General features: G+C 41.5%; 1 protein-coding gene across 1 annotated transcript in view; it reads right to left on the bottom strand.

Moving 5' to 3' along the window:
* NR3C1 (nuclear receptor subfamily 3 group C member 1) overlaps nt 1–19,740 on the bottom strand; it is a 79,568-nt gene that overhangs the window by 21,593 nt on the left and 38,235 nt on the right. Inside the window, exons 3-4 of the mRNA XM_063120674.1 lie at nt 12,166–12,329; nt 3,974–4,090 (exon numbers count right to left, since the gene is read on the bottom strand). Coding sequence (XP_062976744.1) covers nt 3,974–4,090; nt 12,166–12,329 — 281 coding nt within the window. The remainder of the gene's footprint in view (nt 1–3,973; nt 4,091–12,165; nt 12,330–19,740) is intronic.

Genomic DNA, 19,740 nt, shown 5'->3' with positions numbered 1-19,740 from the left:
GGGCAGGAGAATAACCTGAGCCCACTTGGGCAAATTTGAAGGACTGGGGGAAAAAAGGATTGCCAACGCTAACTTTGATCAGAAAAGGGCTAGTGATCAGTGACGGGGGATATGAGGCTCTGAGATTTTGTGCTTTACAACTTGCAGATTGACAAGGAGTAGTGATCGGTGGTAGGGATCTCTCCGCCATTGGGAGTACAAGGATCTGGGAGAGATTGTACTGCAAGGGCAATTGGGAGACGTGATGGAACTGTGTGGGAAGACAGACGAGGGAAGAAGACAAACCAAGCTGCTGCATGCCTGATTATCTGTTGGGAGTAACATGGGTTGTTCAGCGAACAACCAAACCACAGTGACTTATTCTCAAGATCGCTGAGCATGATGTGCAAACCCGCCCAGTGAATGCCATCTTTTTCCTTTTTCACCACTGTCATCCAATGTTCTCCTTAAGGTCTTATTTGTATGAGCAAAAGATAAAAGAGTGGATTAAATGTGCAAAGAAATGAATCCAGTACATATGGGGGGGATTAATTAAGTCTAACCGAGCCAAAGTTTTGGGATTCAGTGGTTTCAGTATGGCTTTCCCATGGTACTTAATCATGACAAGAGAAATAAGAGACAGCATAACTTGGCAATGGATTAGCAAAACAACATATACACTATGGAATTGTGCATACGTGCACATGCATTTCTAGACATGAATCACCAGGAATATTTTGTTTCTCATACAGCTGGACCAAAGATGGAAATTTTCCTTGGCAACTGCTTACTGTTGCAATTAAACTATGGAATACATATGCCAAATAAACTGCTTAAAATGTCACTTTTCAGAAGATTGTTTTTATTATTTCCACAGTAACTATGCCACCTGCATGTCCTTTCACTTTTATGAATCGTATCCTGAAAATATCCTCTCAGTTTTTAAAAGTTAAACTTAAACCCACCTCAAACCAGAGAAATAGATTGAAAGCCGGACTCTCACTCTTACATATCAGGTAGTTCTGTAAACTGTATTGCAGGTGTTGCATTGGTATGCAAAGACAATTCTCTGAATTGCATAGTCCATGTTTTCTAGGTACCATTATTTGCACCAACCAAGAATTTACGCATGCAAAGGGATGTTTTGGCTCATGTAACAGGCCCTCATGCCCCTTTTTGCAACGACTATTCCATGCACACAAGGCTCAAACAACAAACAAAGAGCAATCCTTACATCAAAGCAAACAGCCTATTTGATCAACCATCTCATCAGATTTTAAAACATTCCTTTATATTGAGATCTACTAATCTTGGTAATTTAAAACATTCCTTTTAAAGTTAGTAAGTCACTTTTATACTTTTCCATAAACACACTTATCTGAACAATGGGTCAGATCTGGAGACATTTTTAGCATTATTTGAGACAAATTCTGAATTCTATTGGTCTCAGTTCTCAGACTCTCTCTCCCCAGGCAGCAGATCTGAAGCTGGCAGTCAGATTTCAGCACCGTTTATAAAAGCACATTTATCAAGTTAAGAACTGGGCAAAAAACCCCTGTAGTAGAACTGACATACTGTAATTCTAAAGTAGCAAAGCATGTCAGACCATAATAAACCTTCAACGATTTTTATGAGTACTGGAGATCTACTACATTGTATTTGCTAAGTATTCTTGGTCTTTCACTCCTATTATAAAGTCTTTGGCTCCAGGGAAAAATATGAGTTTGGAGAAAATTCCTTAGTGTTAGAATAATAGTAAATGCAAAACACATGGCTTGTTGACACTACTTTGCAACAGCACAAACAGCCAAGCATTTCAGTTGTTTACCCAGTCTTATCTGACTAAAATGTTATCTGCAAAACCTAGCTCATCTGCCTTCACATTAAGAGGTTTCAATTAAAGACATACTACTGTTAGACACAAAGGTTTAAATGTTCAAAACACTATTCATATTTCAGAAGGACTCTAGATATTAAATACCTGTAATTCTCTTGAGGTTTCTGCATTATAACAGTGGTGCTGATAAAATTTGATTGGGGAGAGGCTCAAAACGTGAACTCCCCTGTCTTGAGTTGGGTCCACATACAATTCCCTTCCTTTGCAAATGAAACCTCATTTTCTTTGCAAATGTAAACCAGCAGGGATAGATCACTGGGCAGGTTTGCCTGCCTGGCTACTCAGATTGAAATAACACCCTTAGGAACATTCAGGAGCATCATTTCCTGTTTGCATCATTGGATTTGCTCAGATTCCAGCAGAAATGGATACTTCTAAAGCATCCTCAGAACCATCAGTTCAAGTGCAGGAATCAACCAGGCAGTTGATTCAACCTATTTAGTGAGACCATCCCATCCCCAGTTGTCTCTTCCACTTTCCAGATGGGTTTCTGTAAGTATTCCTATGAAATGCTGGTCGGGCACAGAAATTTGATTATTTTAGCCCATGGTGCACTAAACCTACCACATTACAAACAACAGCATAAAAGGTGTCCGGAATTAGCACATCTGAATTATTCTTCTACGATAGTTGCAAATTGTCTTGAACCACAGCAAGGAACATGGAACTGATGCCTAGGCTATCACCCATGAGCCTCCTTTGGTTTTAACAATTTTGGAGATACCCTTCTTTTTGTACCATCGCAATCAAGGTGGAGCCTTGAGCCGCTAGAGGACAGGACTTTTCACCCACATTTAGAAACATTGTTGTAAGCTGCTCTGAGTCCATGGAAGAGTAGGATACAAATCAAATAGATAAACAACAATCCTGCTGTAGATCCTAATGAATTAGAAAATCACAGATATACTGGAATTTCATAATTATAGCCTGACGTTAGACTTAATTATACTTCATAATTAAGTACCAAATTATAGCCTGACGTTAGAGTGAACACTAGCATTTCCCTGTAACCCATGCAAATTTGCACTAAATCCTTAAAAGGGATTTTTATCCTTCTGCAAGATTGGAATTTATTTGCCAGTAGAAATAGGCTAAATTCACTAGATCATGTTTTGGGAGTACATAAAATGAATAGTGATTCCAATCTATTTAGTATTATTCAACTCTGTAGTAATAACCATTTTTTATGAGCAAACTAAGTACCTCACCTTCTATTATATTTTTAAATGAGATGATATAAAACGGCCGCATAGAATTTAAAAATTATAAATACTATATAGCTAAAGATGCAACAACTTAAAACACATTATGGCTGCAATCCTTTGCACAGGCTTTTTGGTAGGCAGAAAGTCCCTAGAGAGATCCCCCTGGTGCCTACTTTGTTGACTTTCTGATGGAAGATAACTTTCATTAAGAATTTACCACAACATATACTGAATGTTTTTGCTCATTCCATACCTAAAACATTTCATATTGCTGACAATGAGTCAAACATTTTTGTCTCTTCCTCATTTGCATTCAAACTGTTGCACTATTGAACCAGAATTTTCCCAACACAGTAGACAGTGAAAGAAGTATAGAAATAGTAAGTAGGTGATGACCGGGGGGGGGGGGGGGGAGCAAGAAATGAGAGAAGGGGGTGGGGAGAAAAGAAAACAGCAATTTGCATGCACACGAGATCAAAATTCAATACGACAACAAAAAATTGAAGACTACAATACAAAATGCAATTCTTATGGAGGACAGGAAGGATTTGGAAAGTCATCCACCAAGAAATACCCATGTTCTGCCAAGAAAAATGTGTGTATATGTTAAATATATACAATAATAAATACCTATTCATAACATAAAACATTGTTCTCACTGCCACTAGCCGCTTTCACCTATTACTCAGATGAAGAGGGCCCATGCATAAAAAGGGCCACTGGGCTGACCCACACTGCCTGCCCAGTCTCTAATTTTATGCAGCTTCCCTCTGCCCCTTACCATTTATAGGCTCTCTTCACATGACTAACACATGAAGTCTGTCTCTTAGGGGAAAATGAAGCTTGTCTGTTTTTTAGGATTCAAACAAATAGTTAAAATATTTCAAATTACCTTCTAAGTTCATGCCTGCTTGAAGACATTTCCGGTAGCGGCAAGCTGGGCAGTTTTTTCTCCGAATTTTGTCAATAATACAATCATTTCTTCCAGCACAGAGATAATTGTGCTGCCCTGTATTGGCAAAGAAAGAAACAAAAGACACTGTAATTAAAAATATTTACATTTATAATATTTACCCCATGGGATGAGGAAGAGGAGGAAGAAATGAACTTAGATGTATCATTCAGCTAGAACAGAAGTGGGCAACTGTGGAAAGGTCCACGGACAATTTTCACCACATTCCTGCAGGGCACAGTCCATTCCTTGGGACATCCCACCAAAATGGAAAAACATTGGCTCCAAAGCACGTGTTCCTCATATCAGGAATTCACTATACATTTCTTAAATACTGCAATGATGTTGCTGATTGAAATTCCAGAAGGCTATTAAAACACTCAAAATATTGGTATAATTGTAGAGCTGTCTGATGTTCAAGAAGAATGAATGTCAAACTAGCACAAAGCAACTAAGATTATAACAGAAACTTAAAACTTAATGAGGCAAAATAGTTTAGTCATGATATAACCAGGGATAAAAAATTATGCCCTAACTAAACAATGTGGTCCAACCCAAAATGAACTTGAATATTCCTCCTGCTCCCAATCCATTGTATAAGGGCAAAAAAATGCAGCAGACCAGAGCGGATATTCTATTGTTTTCTGTGCCTGCCCTCAACGGCTGCTCTTTTGGACATAGAAGAGGAGGTAAGAGACCCCCATCCTCCATGCATCCAAATTCTTTCTCACAATAACTTAAAGGCCCATTACTTACTTTATTTATTTATGGCATTTACATATAGGGTGCCAAACAATATTGTCCTCTGGGCCTCACAAATAATACCATATTAAAATACAATATCATATCATTGCCATTTATTAGGGAGATTGTGTTCTCTATAATATTTTGGATGATCCTAAAGTATATTTTTCAGTTTTATTACTATATATTGTTAGAAACCTGTTAATGCTGAAAACACAGATCTTTTGACATACGCAAGTCAATAAATTGTGTCCACACTTGGTAGTCAACAATTATTTCTACTAGCCAGGCAGAATACAGTAAAAATGCCCCTGAGCACATGCAGAGTGGCTTGTTCTTTTCTCAGAGCAAATGCAACCTCCTGTTCCCTTCCCATACAGTTTAAGGAAAAGGGCTTACAGAACAAACACAGTGTAAGTTGGAGTCTCTGTGCATCTGTCCCCACTTCCCTGGCCATATTACTCAGGGATGGGTAGGCCTTGGGCTTGCATGTTGTATTTTGTGTTTTCACTAGAACCTGGATATCTACTAATCACAGTAGCACATGACCCAAAATAATGGCACATGCGGCAGAGCCAGTTTACCTATTGCATCATAAGAGCCATACACTGGGATGACCTGTGTATACAAGTACAAATCTGAGTTACGTTAACATCAAACCTATCCGCCAAAGTGGCCAACAGAACCACTGAGTCCATGGAAAATCATTTTTATTTATTTATTTATTTATCTATTTATTTATTTTTGATTTTTATATATGGCTGAGTACAACAAAATGTCACAGCAGTTAATTCAATTTAAAATACAATATTAAAAACACACCATTAAAAACAATTAAAATTGCAATAAAAGCAATACAAGGAGCAGTAAGATGGAGCAGCATAAATAATTTAATTACAATCCGGGGAAATCCTATGTGAACAAATGTGTTTTCAGGAGGTATTTAAAGATGCCTCATTTTCTACCTCCCGAACTGTTTTTCAAAGAGTGGGTGCCATTACTGAGAAGGCACGCCATCAGGTATTGCATGGCAACATTTCTTTAGTTCTGGGATGACAACCAAGGCCTCCTCTGATGATTTTAAAAGTCACATAGGTATGTATAAGGGAAGGCAGTCTGCTAGGTATGCTGGCCCCAAGTTGTTTAGGGCTTTGTATGACAATACCATATCCATGTACATGACTCGGTAGCTTATAGGCAGCCAAATGCACTTCTTTTAACACAGGTGTTATTTGAACGTAGCTAATGCCCCAGTAAGCATCCTAGCTGCTGCATTCTGCACTAGCTGTAGCTTCAGAACCACACATAAGGGCAGCCCAACATAGAGCATATTGCAGTAATCAAATAGTAGGTTATCAGTGCATGGATCAACATGATTAGGCTATCCCTATCCAGGAGCATTAAGTTGGCAATGGACTTTCTGGGCCATCGAGGTCACCTGGACCTCTAGTGACAAAGTCGTATCTAGAAGCACCCCCAAACTATGGACGTGCTCCTTCAGGGGGAGTGCAACCCCATCCAGAATAGGTAAAGCCCAATTCCCAGAACTGGAAACTGTCAACCCATAGGGTCTTATAGGGATTCAGCTTCAGTTTCATTTGAGCCATGACTGCATCCAGGTACCCAGGCACTACCAATTCAGATGCCACAGAGAAATAGAGCTGGGTTTTATCACCATACTGGTGATACCTTAACCCAGATCTCCTGACGATTGCTTCCAATGGTTTTATATAGATATCAAGTAACATTAGGGACAGGATGGTGTCCTGTAGCGCTCCACAGTTCAGCTGCTACACAGCTGAGGCGCAGTCACCCAATACTATTCTCTGGAACTGACTCCAAAAGTCCCATTTTAGAGCTAGAGAACACTGAGGATCACAAATGTACAACTTCCCAAGCAAATAACTGTGCATACGATTGGCTACAATCACAATATCAGGATTGCCAGTTCAGTAACAAAAGAAATTTTACTCAGTTATCCAAGTAACTGTGTATATGATTACAACCTTAGGAGTCAAACCAACAAACCAAAATCAGCACAGTTACTGTGAAGCTTACTATCAAGAACTAAATGTTCATACCATCACCATACACCTTAGTTTGCTTAATTTTTTTTTACAACTTGAGGATTTATTTTTTTACAGGAGATCTGATTGAACAAGAACAAAACAATAATAAAGATTGATTAGACTGGTTGGATTGATTAATTTGAGGGGGGAAAATAGAAACTACAAAAAAATGGCTGCAAAGAGATGGCGAGCAGTCGAAGAATTTCAGGGATGGAAGCACACATGTGGTGAGGGGGAAGGATGAGAAGTAATGGACTGTGAAAGGGATGGGAAAAGGCACCATCTCACAGTTGAGGATAAGGATACTCCTCTGCAGGAGAACCTGTAGGAAACATACCGATCTGAAAAAGGAAGAGTGGCAAGGGAGGCTGAGGAGCTGCAGAATGCCTTTGGCTAGGAAGCTGCAACATGCCCTTTCTGCACTTTTAGAATTAAGGAACAGTGTGCCCTTGCAGCCTGTAACCTCCTTTCACTCCTAAAAAAAGAAGATGCAGAAACAGCAGCAACAGCAGCATGTCTAGCAATTTGACTGCATATCTCCCATACAGCTGAGGCCCAGGATTTCTATCTTTAGACTAGGGACTGCCCTTCCCACCTTCCTTAACAAACTCTACAACTATTTTTCCACACAATTCTCTCACCTCTCACCCCTTTTGTTTTCTTGTCATAGGGCAGCACACACACATAGAAAAGGGATTAAGTGCCAGTGTGCACATGCTTTGCCTTGGAATTTGTTTTCAATCCCAGAGCTAAATCCACAGTACTTCTACTGAACACCAAAAATGCACACTTGCTTTTCTAGCCAACCAATTGACAAAGCAAACCTTCTGTTGTTTTTTGAGAAAGGGAAGACGAAACCCTTGCCAATGTCATCCAGAACTAGAACAGATAGTCTGCCATTCCTCCAAATACTACTCCAGGTTTCTCTGGCAGCCTAATTTAGGTACTGTAACGTAAGCTCCCTCCAGACATCTGGCCCCTGAGCATTTGTAGTTGCCAAGATGTTGGCCAGTGGTTTTGTTGGAGGCAGGCCAAAAAAATTCTATGAATGACTCTTTAGATAGAGAAGGGACTTTTCTGAGGAAGACTATTCATTACTTAATTCCCTACAAATTTCTGTTTCAATCTATTTCAATGTCTTGGCATGGGAAATCAGAATGGAATTACAAAAAAAGAGGATACAGAGGACATTTAAAGACCATTCATATTTGTACAATATAGATCAATGTATATGGCTCTTAAAATATCTTTAATACTGTATAATCTCTCCAAGATGATTTCCCCCCCGAACACAAAATCTACTGTAGTTAATTCATTCGAAGATGTTTATCAATATTTTCCTGGAAAAGAATGATATATTCTCTACATATCCTAGGTTATAAGAATTTGGTAACATCAGGACAAGCTGCCAGCAAAGCTAGTCTGAGAAATTTAGTTTTGAAATGATCCTTTAGGATATATTCATTTTACCACTTTAAAAGAGCAGGGAGGAAACTATTTGGGTTTTGGAGCCTGTGAAGCGGGCAAACAAAATTCTTCGGAATTTTTATGAAACCATAGATTCAAATATAAGCAAACCTTAGCAGCAAAGTAAATTTAACTATAACTTTTAGAGAGCAGATTCTTTCCATGTTGAATTATATAGCAGCATTAAACATGGGAACAATGGGAAAAAGCTATAAACCATGACAGATCAGTTGTTTGCCTGGCCCTGGAGACCAACTAACATGTTTAGTTGCCAGAATATGCCCCTCCCAAAGAAGAGAGAAATTGCCTGTGAACCTCATATTGTGCCTCTGAGTTAGGTTAGGGGCAATTTCCAGCTTCAACTGGGGAGTGAGTGAAGGATTCTATCTAATGTGGTAACAACTCCTCAACGTCCCCACCCCCACCTCCAGCAACCAACTGGAAGTTAGCACAGACCTGCTTTGGTTCTGCACTGGTTGGATGTTTGGAGCACCTGACAGGTGCAGAAAAAACTCCCATGTGTTCCCTCTCCCAAGGAAAAGAAAAGAGGAAAAAGTAAACGTGTTGGCTTGCTCGGCTTCTTCCCCAACCAAGAACAGGTTGGTGCAGAGAGGAGACGGGAGGCACAGACTTGCTTTGGCTCTGCACTTGTGCCCAGCAGAGACAAATCAAATCCCACAGGATTCCATCCAACTTTGGGGCTGGGGATCATCCCTTATCCCCCTGCAGCTTCAGGATTCAGAGGAAGTGTCAGGCTCCTCTCACTTGCCAGAAGCTAACTGACCATTCGCCATGGCAAAAATTGGGATCAAGTGTCCTGGAGTCCTGTTGTTCACACACTGTATGTTCTACACCTCTTTAAGTATTAGTTTATTAAGAAAGCTACCTCCTTCATTCTGAAAATCAAGAAAATCTAAAATAGACTACACAAGCAAGCTGCTCCCTCTTCATTTACAATGTCCCTGACAAAATGTGTGTCAAATCTAATACTTCACTAATGAATAAACACAAATACTTTTATACTTAGGCTGGAGTTTTAAACACATCAAGTAGAAAGGAAGCCCAATTACAGCAAATAAAAGTTCTAAGAACATAAGGATATAATAAGACATCTCTAATTTTTAAATGAACAAGAAAGGGTTTCCTAGAAAGCAGATATTGCAGAAAGTTGCAAAGGGAAAAAAATCCTCTCTATTCACTAGAAATTTGAAGATATCCTAGTACAACATCCAATGAAGTATGCTAATTAAGTAATGAGCTAGTCAGTCTTATTTAAACTACTGGACTCTTTCTTGCAATAAGATAACTTGGCTATTTGTCCATATTTCCAAAAGCTAAATGATAAATCAAAAGCAAAGTACAGTTGATTTCATACTCTAATTTAACCACTTAGTACTTAAATTTTCAAGTTTAGGGCCAAATTTCACTTGGCATGCTCCTTTCTCCTGACATTTGTTTAATGAAAAGCATCCAGAGGAGGTGCAGGAGGGGGGGGGGGATGATTTTGAATAGGAAATGGAAAGAAAGGAAAGCTAAGCAGCACTATTGGCACTCAACCCCAGTCAGTCCTCTGTCCCCAAGTTCAGCTTCCAAAGCTGCTTTTTATTACAAAAAACAGAGACCACACTGAAAGGAAGAATAACAAATCTGTCTGCCATGCGTAGTTGGTCCTTATAAAGCATTATAATTTATACACACACACACCCCTATATTGATATATAAATATAACAGGATGGATCCAAGATCTACATTCGGTAGATAAAAGGGCTCTGCTCAAAGACTGTGCCTCCCCACAACCCCATACCACAGTTCACTCCATTCAGAAGGGTTCCTTGACTCTCTGTGTAGCATTTTCAGGGGGAGAATGAGAAGGGAAAGTCTCTCTCAGCCAGCCCAACTGAAGTCCCTAAATCTGAATGAACACACATATAATACAACTGAAGGGATTTTGAAAAATTGACTAGAGCCAATAATTTGGCTGAATAAGCAAGCTGATTTTCCATGGAATCAGCCACTGTAAAAGTGTACATGTATTACTCCCATGGCTGCACATTTGACCATCGAGGATTTTGATCCAAGGCTACAGTCCTATAACACTTACCTAGGAATAAATATCACTGAACTCAATGAGCTTTACTTTTGAGAAGACATACACAGGATTGTGATGTAATGAATGGACTATTACTATAGCAGCAAACAGGGTTCAGACAACATTATAACGCTATAAAGGGTTAAGTGTCGGTTGTTGTTGAACTGTAGACTGTTGCTGAAATGTGGATTATTGTGTTGTCTGAACCATGATTTGTGAACCACAAACAACCCACAGCTCACAACCCAACAACAAATCAAGGCTTTTCTTCATGGGTTAACAAACTGTGGTTTATTAGCATGGCTGGGTTCAGACATTATAAACCAGGTTTCAACAACAAGCCATGGTTCAACAATGACCATTGGGTTATTGTGCTGTCTGAACCTAGTCAATAAGTTTGTTTCGTTGAGGACTACATTGCTTTTGTTTCCAAATCAGCATCCTCCCAGCCATCAAGATGCAAAACTTATATATGAAGATCAATGCTGGACAAGACCAAGGATCCATCTAGTCCAGCACTCTGTTCACACAGTGGCCAACCAGCTGTTGACCATGGATGCACAAGCAGGACATGGTGCAACAGTACCCTTCCACCCATGATCCCCAACAACTGGCATAACTAGACTTACTGCCTCTGACACTGGAGTCAGTTTGGCAATCCCCATTAAAGGGTATGTACAGTCCCTCAAATTCCTAAAGCAAAAGACATTTAAACTTAAAACAAAATGTTAAAAAGAAAAAGGCAATGTAAAGACAGTACTGAATGCTGCACAAAGCATTTTAAAAAATCACACTGTAAGAGCTGATCCACTAATTTGCCTTCTCAAAAAGGTAAAAGTGTGTTATCCAGTATTCTGATGGCTCTTTTCTTTCAATACAGAGTTCAGCAGATGATATGATGAGGTGTTCCTAAAATTCAGGCATCCCCTCTTCAGGAAAGATTCTAGCCCTCTTATGCAAAACCACTTCTGAACAAAATCTTTACGCAGTTTCTCTGCTCTTTCTTTACAAGCTGTTGGGAAGAGAGAAGTCCACTTATTTATCTACTCAGGGAAAGAATTTGAAGCCAGAGGAGGTGTTGCTGATTCTGAAGAAAGCTAGGTTCATGGTTGGTTTATTGTGGTAATATTGGTGATTTGTATAGATAATATGGCAGGCGTGAAGGGATAGAGAGGGGCAGGAGAATGCTGAAAGGGACCTCTTTATTGTCTTCTGTTCAGAAGGCCAAAAGAAGAAAGCCTTCAGCAGACTAAATAACTGGCTGGGATAAGGATTGAATGTGTCTCCCCACTGAGAGGGTAACTGTGAAACAGTCTTTATTTAACAACTAATATCTAGTCTACAAGGATAGTAAATAAGGCTAGTTACCTTATCTTTCTATTGGATTTCTTGGCCACCTTTCAAAACTGCAAGTCTTCCCAAGGTGGCTTACAATAAAAAGACAATGTAATTCTTTATCAGTATAACAAATAGGATGCATTACCTTAATGTGGGTTTTAAAAAACCCTCCACACAACACAATAACCCACAGTGGGTTAAATAACTATTTAAACTCTTGGTTATCATGTTGTCTGAACACAGTCCCTGTGATTTGGAACCTGATTTTCTGAGGTTCTAAATCACAGGGAGAGCCTCTGGGAATAGGAGGGGCTCACTCCTTCAAAGAGATGGCATGGAAGTGAACTTTAATGATATATGTAATGAATCCCTAATGTTTGAGATGGGACAGATTATACATTTCGCATAATTACATTATATCCTACCTTCCACAGCTCTTTTGAAGAATACTTTGCAGCTGCCACAAGTTAGGACACCATAATGACACCCAGAAGCCTCATCTGAGCAAACAAGGCAGAGCTTGGGAGGTGGTCCCGTAGTTGCTGAAGAGGTAGATGGTGAAGTGCTTACATCAGATCTCATTCCAGGGCTGAGGAAATAACCAAAACATAGAACAAACTCAAGAAAGGAATCAAAATAAAAACCTCGGTTCTTTATTACAAACAGATCTTGTTCTATTAACAAGTCTATCAACAAAACCTGAGAAAAGCATTTGAAGTTCCTGATACATTCATGGTACCCACAATTGTAGTACAATTTAATGTAACGTTATATATTATACTTGATATGTTCATAATACCCACTAAAGTTTGAACATCGTTTTAAAGTTTCTAGTTGTAAGTCAGGGAGCAAAAAGTAACTCAGAAATAATTGTATAAAATAAATAAAATAAAAATACACGAATAGCTAAGTACCACATATTTTAAAATCATAGTAAGTAGTGAACTTTATTCAACAAGGATCATCATCATCATCATCATCAGCATCAGCATCCTTACCCACCTCTCCCTCTGGATCGAGGCGGGAAACATCATTAGATACAAATACCATAAAATACATAAAACGGATTAAAACATTTTAAACCCACAATATTAAATTAACAGTCAAATATCTTAAAATTCGACTGGGTAAACCTGCAGGAAGAGATCAGTCTTTATAGCCTTCTTGAATTCAAAAAGACTATTAAGTTGATGAATCTCTCCCGGCAGGCCATTCCACAGTCTGGGAATGGCAGAAGAGAAGGTCCTCTGGGTAACAGTTGTCAGCCTAATAGTAAAATCTTCCCAGAGTGAGTGTGCAGTTATGTTTGACACGGAAAGCAGAAATCCTAGAATTTAAAAAGATGATTACATTTAGAATTCTAGTTTTCCCTCCATTTCTTCCTTAACTAATAGACAACACAAGTACATTGGTATGCATGCTTTTTAGCTGTGTTTAATCTATGTATTTTTTTTATCTCAGCAAATGGTGTTAGGATGTCAGCTAGAAGTCAGCCTAGAAGTCAGCTAGAAGTCAGCCTAGATGCTCTTTTAAAAGTATTGTCTTGAGGCTGTTAGAATCAACATAACTTTAAAATGGTTCAATTTGCACACATGGTACTTTCATAGGGATAAAACCACAACACTTTCTTGGGGAAGAAGCATTACATAATGATTGGCCCAGCAACAACTGGAACTGAGCTTATTGCTAAAGGAAGTTAGAATCTCTGACGCAATCACTACAGCTAACTGAAACTTAATGATAGCAAAATGAGATGCACATTTTTAAGATGTACTTTGGAATTGATGTGGGGCTGCTTTAAAACATGCAATTTTCCATAATGTACAAAAGGAAAGATATTTCAACTTTAGAATGTACTCCCAATTCTAATTAAATCAACATCTATCTGTATTTTCTTGACTGGTAGTCTTGGCATTCTTAACTGGAGCATTTCCTGACCTATGATAAAAGAAAAAGTATTCAACCGAGACTTCATACTGCTTAGAGCCTAGTTATGTTTATTCATGTGGGTATAAGAAAATTGCAATTGATATTCTCAAAATTCCTATGAAAATTAATGCAGATCTGGGGAGACATTGGGCTGGTTAACATGCAACACGAAATCATGGTTTGGCTCAAGTTTTGGGCTTACACCTTCTTCCCCACTCTCTCTCCTTCCTCCCCAGGTGTGCTTTGCTTAGTGACTTATTCCTTGATTGCAGAAAACCAGTTTATAATCCTGATTTAGAGGGCAAGGGCAAATCACAGCCAGTGTGGGATAGTGGTTAGAATGCTGGAAATGACTGGGACTTGGGAGATCTGGATTCTAGTTTACTGGGTGATTTTACTGGGTGATTTTACTGGGTGATTTTAGGCCAGTCACTGACTCTCAGATTAACCTACCTCATAGGGTTGTTGTGGGGATAAAACAGAAAGGAGGAGGGCCTTGTAAGTGGCCTTGGATTCCTTGCAAGAGGGGAAAAGGTGGGATATAAATGTAATAAGTAACTGCCTTGCTGGTTTAGAAGTAATGGCAAACCAGTTTCAAATTTTGCCTTGCAGTTCTGGTTTGGCGGGCAAAGGCATACCACAGCTTGCCAGTTAAGAAATAACTGCATACCATGATTTGCCATAATTCAGAAAGTAATGAAGTGGATTGCACCAGAGACAACAGGCCTGTTCTATAGAGCAAAAATATGGTTAAGCATTACATGTTGACCCATTGAAAGCCATACAGTATTTGTAAATTGCCTATGAACTCCTGTATTTTAGTTTTGCTTTTACATGCAGGGAAATGCTCTACCTATGAAACGGTGAAATGCTGTGTGTGCACAATACAAGCTATTATAGCTCAAAAGGAAGTGTTTCTGTATCTAGGACTTTAGATACCACCCATGCTGTGAACTATCCAGATAGAGAGAGAGAGAGAGAATGAGAGAATGAGAGAGAGAGTGTGTCAATGTTACACCCTAGTAATTTTTTTTTATTTTATAGCAATGAATCTAAAGGATAGGGTAACTAAAACTAGCTGAGGTGTATTTTCATTTAGAAGAAGAGGTCTCCTAACCTTTCCTCCATTATAGGTCAGAAGCAGTGGTGAAAATCATTATGCTAAATTATCAGAAGTAATTGGTCACTCTTCTGAACAGTGTTTAAGATGCTGCTCTTATCCACATATTTCAGAATGCAGCAATGCAATCAATGGTCCTCCAATACAAATAGGTTTATTTTCTAATTGCAAGAATTGCATCATCCATCCTTTAGGCCTGTCACTTGCTCATACACTTTATCTATAAAATCCCATAAGGCTACAATACTGTGGTTCTTCCAGAGGCAGGCTATCCCCCTCTTCAGCTCTCATCAAGTCACAAATGGCACACTTTGCAAACCATGTAAGAAATGCAGGTTGCTTACCTGTAACTGTAGTTCTTCGAGTGGTCATCTATGCATTCACACATATGGGCTTTGCGCCTGCGCAGAGACCAGACCGGAACCTTCTATAGCTGAGTGGAACGTTTTTGGCGGGAACCCCTCCCCCACGCTACTGCGCATGTCCATGGGGTTCCCGCCCTTCCCTCAGTTTACAGGAGTCCGACATTGTGCCCCCATAAACCTGAGTGTAATTTCAATAAAGTACATTCCACACATAACTGTGTCATTTGTAAGTCTCACACCACCAAGTGGGGATGGTGGGTGGGTTGTGTGAATGCATAGATGACCACTCGAAGAACTACAGTTACAGGTAAGCAACCTGCATTTCTTCTTCGTGGTCTCTATGCATCACACATATGGGCGAGTAGCAAGCTGACATACCTTTGGAGGTGGGTTGGTGCATCATCTGAAGATCTCTGAAAGCACTGTCCTCCCAAACGAGCAGTCCTGCCTCGCACGAGTGTCCAAACTGTAGTGCTTGACAAACGTGGATGGAGTGGACCACGTTGCAGCTCTACAGACTTCAGTCAGTGGAACACCTCTGGTGAAGGCCACAGAAGTTGAAACAGCTCTGGTGGAATGAGCTGTCACAGGTTTCACTAACTCCATTTTAGAAATAGAGTAGGCCAATTCAATTGCCTCCACTATCCAACGTGACAGTCGTTGGCAGGAGACAGGGAGTCCCTTAGAAGGCTCCCCATAACAAATAAACAACTGTTTTGTCTTCCTAAAATTGTCCGTTCTGTCCTTGTAAAAAGCAAGAGCCCTTCTTACATCGAGAGTATGCAAGGAAGACTCAAGAGGTGTAGATGGATTAGGAAAGAAAGCAGGCAAAGTAATGTGCTGGGACAGATGAAAAGTTGACACTACCTTAGGTAGGAAGGCTGGATCTGTGCGTAGCACAACCTTATCCTTATGAAAGATAGTGTATGGGACATCTATCCTAAGAGCTCTAAGCTCACTTGCTCGTCTTGCCGATGTAATGGCTACTAGAAAGACAGTCTTTAAAGTAAGTAGCCTAAGGTCTGTCGAAGCCATGGGCTCGAAGGGCTTGCGTGTCAGTGCTTGCAGCACAACTGACAGGCTCCATGGCGGCACGATACTCTTCACAGTCGGTATCGTGTTCTTCAGACCTTTCAGAAATTTCTTGGTTGTTGGATGGGTAAAAGGTGTAAACCCATCTATACCTTGGTGAAAAGATGTAATCGCAGCAAGGTGAACCCTGATGGATGCGAGCTTAAGTCCTTGCTGGAAGAGTGTCAATAAATAATTGAGGATGAAAGACAAATGGCAAGATTCTGGTATTTGACCATCTTTTGAAGCAAAGTTCTGAAATCTTTGCCACTTTGCCGCATAAGCCTTTCTTGTGGAAGGCTTTAGTGCTGCTAATATAATGTGGTCCACAGTCAAAACTCTGATCCCAGAGGAGGAGTGGCTATTATCCTCCATGCAGTCAACTTGAGGGTCGACAAATCTGCGTGTCGAACCTTGCCCTGGTGTCGAGACAGGAGCTTCGGTATCGACGGAAGCCTGATGTAATCCCCTCTCGATAACCGAAGAGCGTGGGAGAACCACGTCTGTCGAGGCCACCACGGCGTGATCAGGATGCAATCGGAGTTGTCCATCTGGATCTTGGCTATCACTCTTGTCAAAAGTGGAAAGGGAGGAAACATGTACAGGAGATTTCCTCTCCAAGTCCTGGTGAAAGCGTCTCCTAGAGAGCGCTTTCCTTTTCCTGCCCTGCTGCAAAACTTGGCGCAGACCGCGTTGTTCTCGGTAGCGAAGACATCGACAGCAGGGCGGCCCCAGTACCGAAAAAGGCTTTCCCGCACTTCGACGTCGAGCTCCCACTCGTGGTCGACATGGAAGGATCTGCTGAGAGAGTCCGCAATGACGTTTTCCTTGCCGGCTACATGGATCGCAGTCAGGTAAGTCCTTCTCTTTATGCACCAGTTCCATATCCTGAGTGCAGAACGGTTCAGAGGGTGCGATCTTGTTCCACCCTGCCTGTTGATGTATGCCACCACGGTAGTATTGTCCGTCGCGATCAAGACATTCTTGCCCTCGATCAACTGTGCAAATGCTCTTATTGCATTTTCTACAGCCATGAGTTCGAGGTGATTGATGTGCTGTTCTCTCTGTGATCGAGGCCAACGACCTTGAGCAGTAAGGGAGTCGCAATGAGCTCCCCATCCTTCTAAGGATGCATCCGTCGTGATCGTTACCGAAGGCGCCTGTTGTTGGAATGGAACGCCTTCGAGAAGAGTCGACATCGAGAACCACCATTTCAGCGATGCCCTGACTTGCTTCGGTAACGAAAGGTAAGTTCGTCGGGCATTGAGCCTGAGATCGAAAGTCCTTAAAAACCAGGCCTGCAATACCCTCATTCTGAGTCTTGCAAACCTGATGACTGCCGTAGTGGCTGCCATCAGGCCTAATAGTCTCTGGACTGTCCAAGCCGATACTTTCCGACGACTTTCGATGTCGATGGCTAACTGCTGCAAGGTGTTTGCCCTGGTTGAAGGTAAGTATGCTCTCCCGTCTCGAGAGGATAGGGTTACCCCTATGAAGTCCAATCTCTGCTGCGGAGTCAAAATGGACTTTTCGTGGTTGACCCACAGCCCCAACGAGTCCAACAGGTTGAGGGTGGTTAGTATATCCGACTGGAGCGCCTCGCTGCTGTCCGCTACGAGAAGCCAATCGTCCAGGTACGGATAAACATAAATGCCTTTCTGCCTTAGGTGGGCGCATACCACCGCCATGACCTTCGTGAAGACTCTCGGTGCCGTGGCCAACCCGAACGGAAGAACGGTGAACTGGTACTGGGATGCACCGATCGAAAACCGCAGGTAAGCTTGATGCGACTTCCTGATGGAGATATGGAAGTACGCATCCTTCAGATCCACCACTGCGAACCAAACTCCTTTTTGTAGAAGCTGCAAAATTGAAGTAACCGTTGTCATACGGAACTTCTTCGGGGTGATGAACTCGTTCAGTTGTCTTAAGTCCATGATCGGTCGAAGACCTCCATCTTTCTTCGGGACCGTGAAGTAACGGGAGAAAAAACCTTGGTTGATTTCCTCTGTAGGTACGGGAGAGATGGCTCCTTTCGATAGCAAGGTCTGTACCTCGAGTAGCAGAGGAGGGGATGGAGTCGTTACTTTCACGCCGGAAAAAGGAGGAAGGGCATCGAGCTCGATGGCATAGCCCGAGTTGATGATAGTGAGCACCCAGGAGTCTGATGTTATTGACTCCCATTGATGGTAATGGGGTGCTAGGCGGTTCGCAAAAGGGAGTGGATCTGGGGCCGAAGAGTCAAACCCGCTGCTTTTTAGAGAAGTCGGGCTGACGTTTTTCCTGCTGGAAACGACTCTGATAAGGCCGTTTCCTTTGAAGTTGTTGCTGCTGCTGCCTTGGTTGCTGGTATTGAGACCGCTGCTGGTATTGTTGTTGTGGGGGAGGCCTTGTCCATCTTCTAGGTTTGTATTGTACAGAAGGGGCAGAAAAACCCATCTTTTTAGCAGTCGTACGAGCCTTATAGATGGAATCTAAGGTCTCGTCAGTTTTTGAATTAAACAACCCTTCGCCATCGAAGGGCATGCTTTCAATTCTGGCTTTTGTCTCGGTAGGGAGGTTGGCTGATCGTAGCCAGGCATGCCTCCTCAAAGAAATGGCCCCCATCATATTCTTTGAGTGGCAATCGACTTGATGCCTCGCAGTTGACAATTGTTGCCTCGCAATCGCCGAAGCCTCCGTTTGGAAGACCCTCGCTAAGTCTCTTTTATCCTCTGGGAGGTAGTCACATAGTGACCCCACTTTCTCCCAGAGGAAGAGCTGGTACCGTGCCATTGTTGCTTCGTACGTTGAAGCTTTGATACCGAGGGAGGATGCCGCGTAGATCTTTCTGCCTGCCAAATCCAACTTCCTACCCTCCTTGTCAACGGGAGCAGCATGAGCTCTTTGAGAATGACCCTGGGCTGATTCAACCACAATGGAATTCGGTTTTGGATGCTTAATTAAAAATCCAGCATCCCGTTCTTGAATCCTATAAAGAGATTCTAATCTCTTTGAAGCTGGTTGTGTTACCGATGGTGTCTCCCATGCGAGTTGTGCTGTCTGTTTGAGTGCCGGCGGAAAAGGGATCGCAATTGACAGACTAGTCTTTGTTTGAAAGACATCGTAGATGGGATCGACCTCCGGTTCGACCGCTTGTTCCAGGTCTAAGCCGAGTGCACGGGCCATCCTTAACATATGGTCCGAAAACCTCACCATATCATCCGAAGGTGATGAAGGGTCCTCTCCATGTACGTCATCATTAGGTGACGGTACCGATGCTGCTACAGTGTGTATTGAGTCCGAATCAGATGGGTAGTCACCCTCTGGGGATGATACGGTAACCAGTTGCATAGGATCCCGCTCCGTCGGTACCATGGCAGCTGCAGCAGCTGGTGTCGAAGGGTGGCTTCGACGTCGAGATGGAGATTGATATGCTGATGGAGGCCGTAGCGGTAATTGGCAGACCCTAGTGGTAGGAGGAGGTTGAGGAAAACATTCCTCCTGCGGATAATGATAGGCTTGATCTGTATCAT

Source organism: Elgaria multicarinata, chromosome 3 (assembly GCF_023053635.1).
Source record: "Elgaria multicarinata webbii isolate HBS135686 ecotype San Diego chromosome 3, rElgMul1.1.pri, whole genome shotgun sequence".
NCBI classification, from domain to species: domain Eukaryota; kingdom Metazoa; phylum Chordata; class Lepidosauria; order Squamata; family Anguidae; genus Elgaria; species Elgaria multicarinata.
Note: the sequence above shows the minus strand (reverse complement) of the source record. Positions and strands in the feature narration are given on the sequence as shown.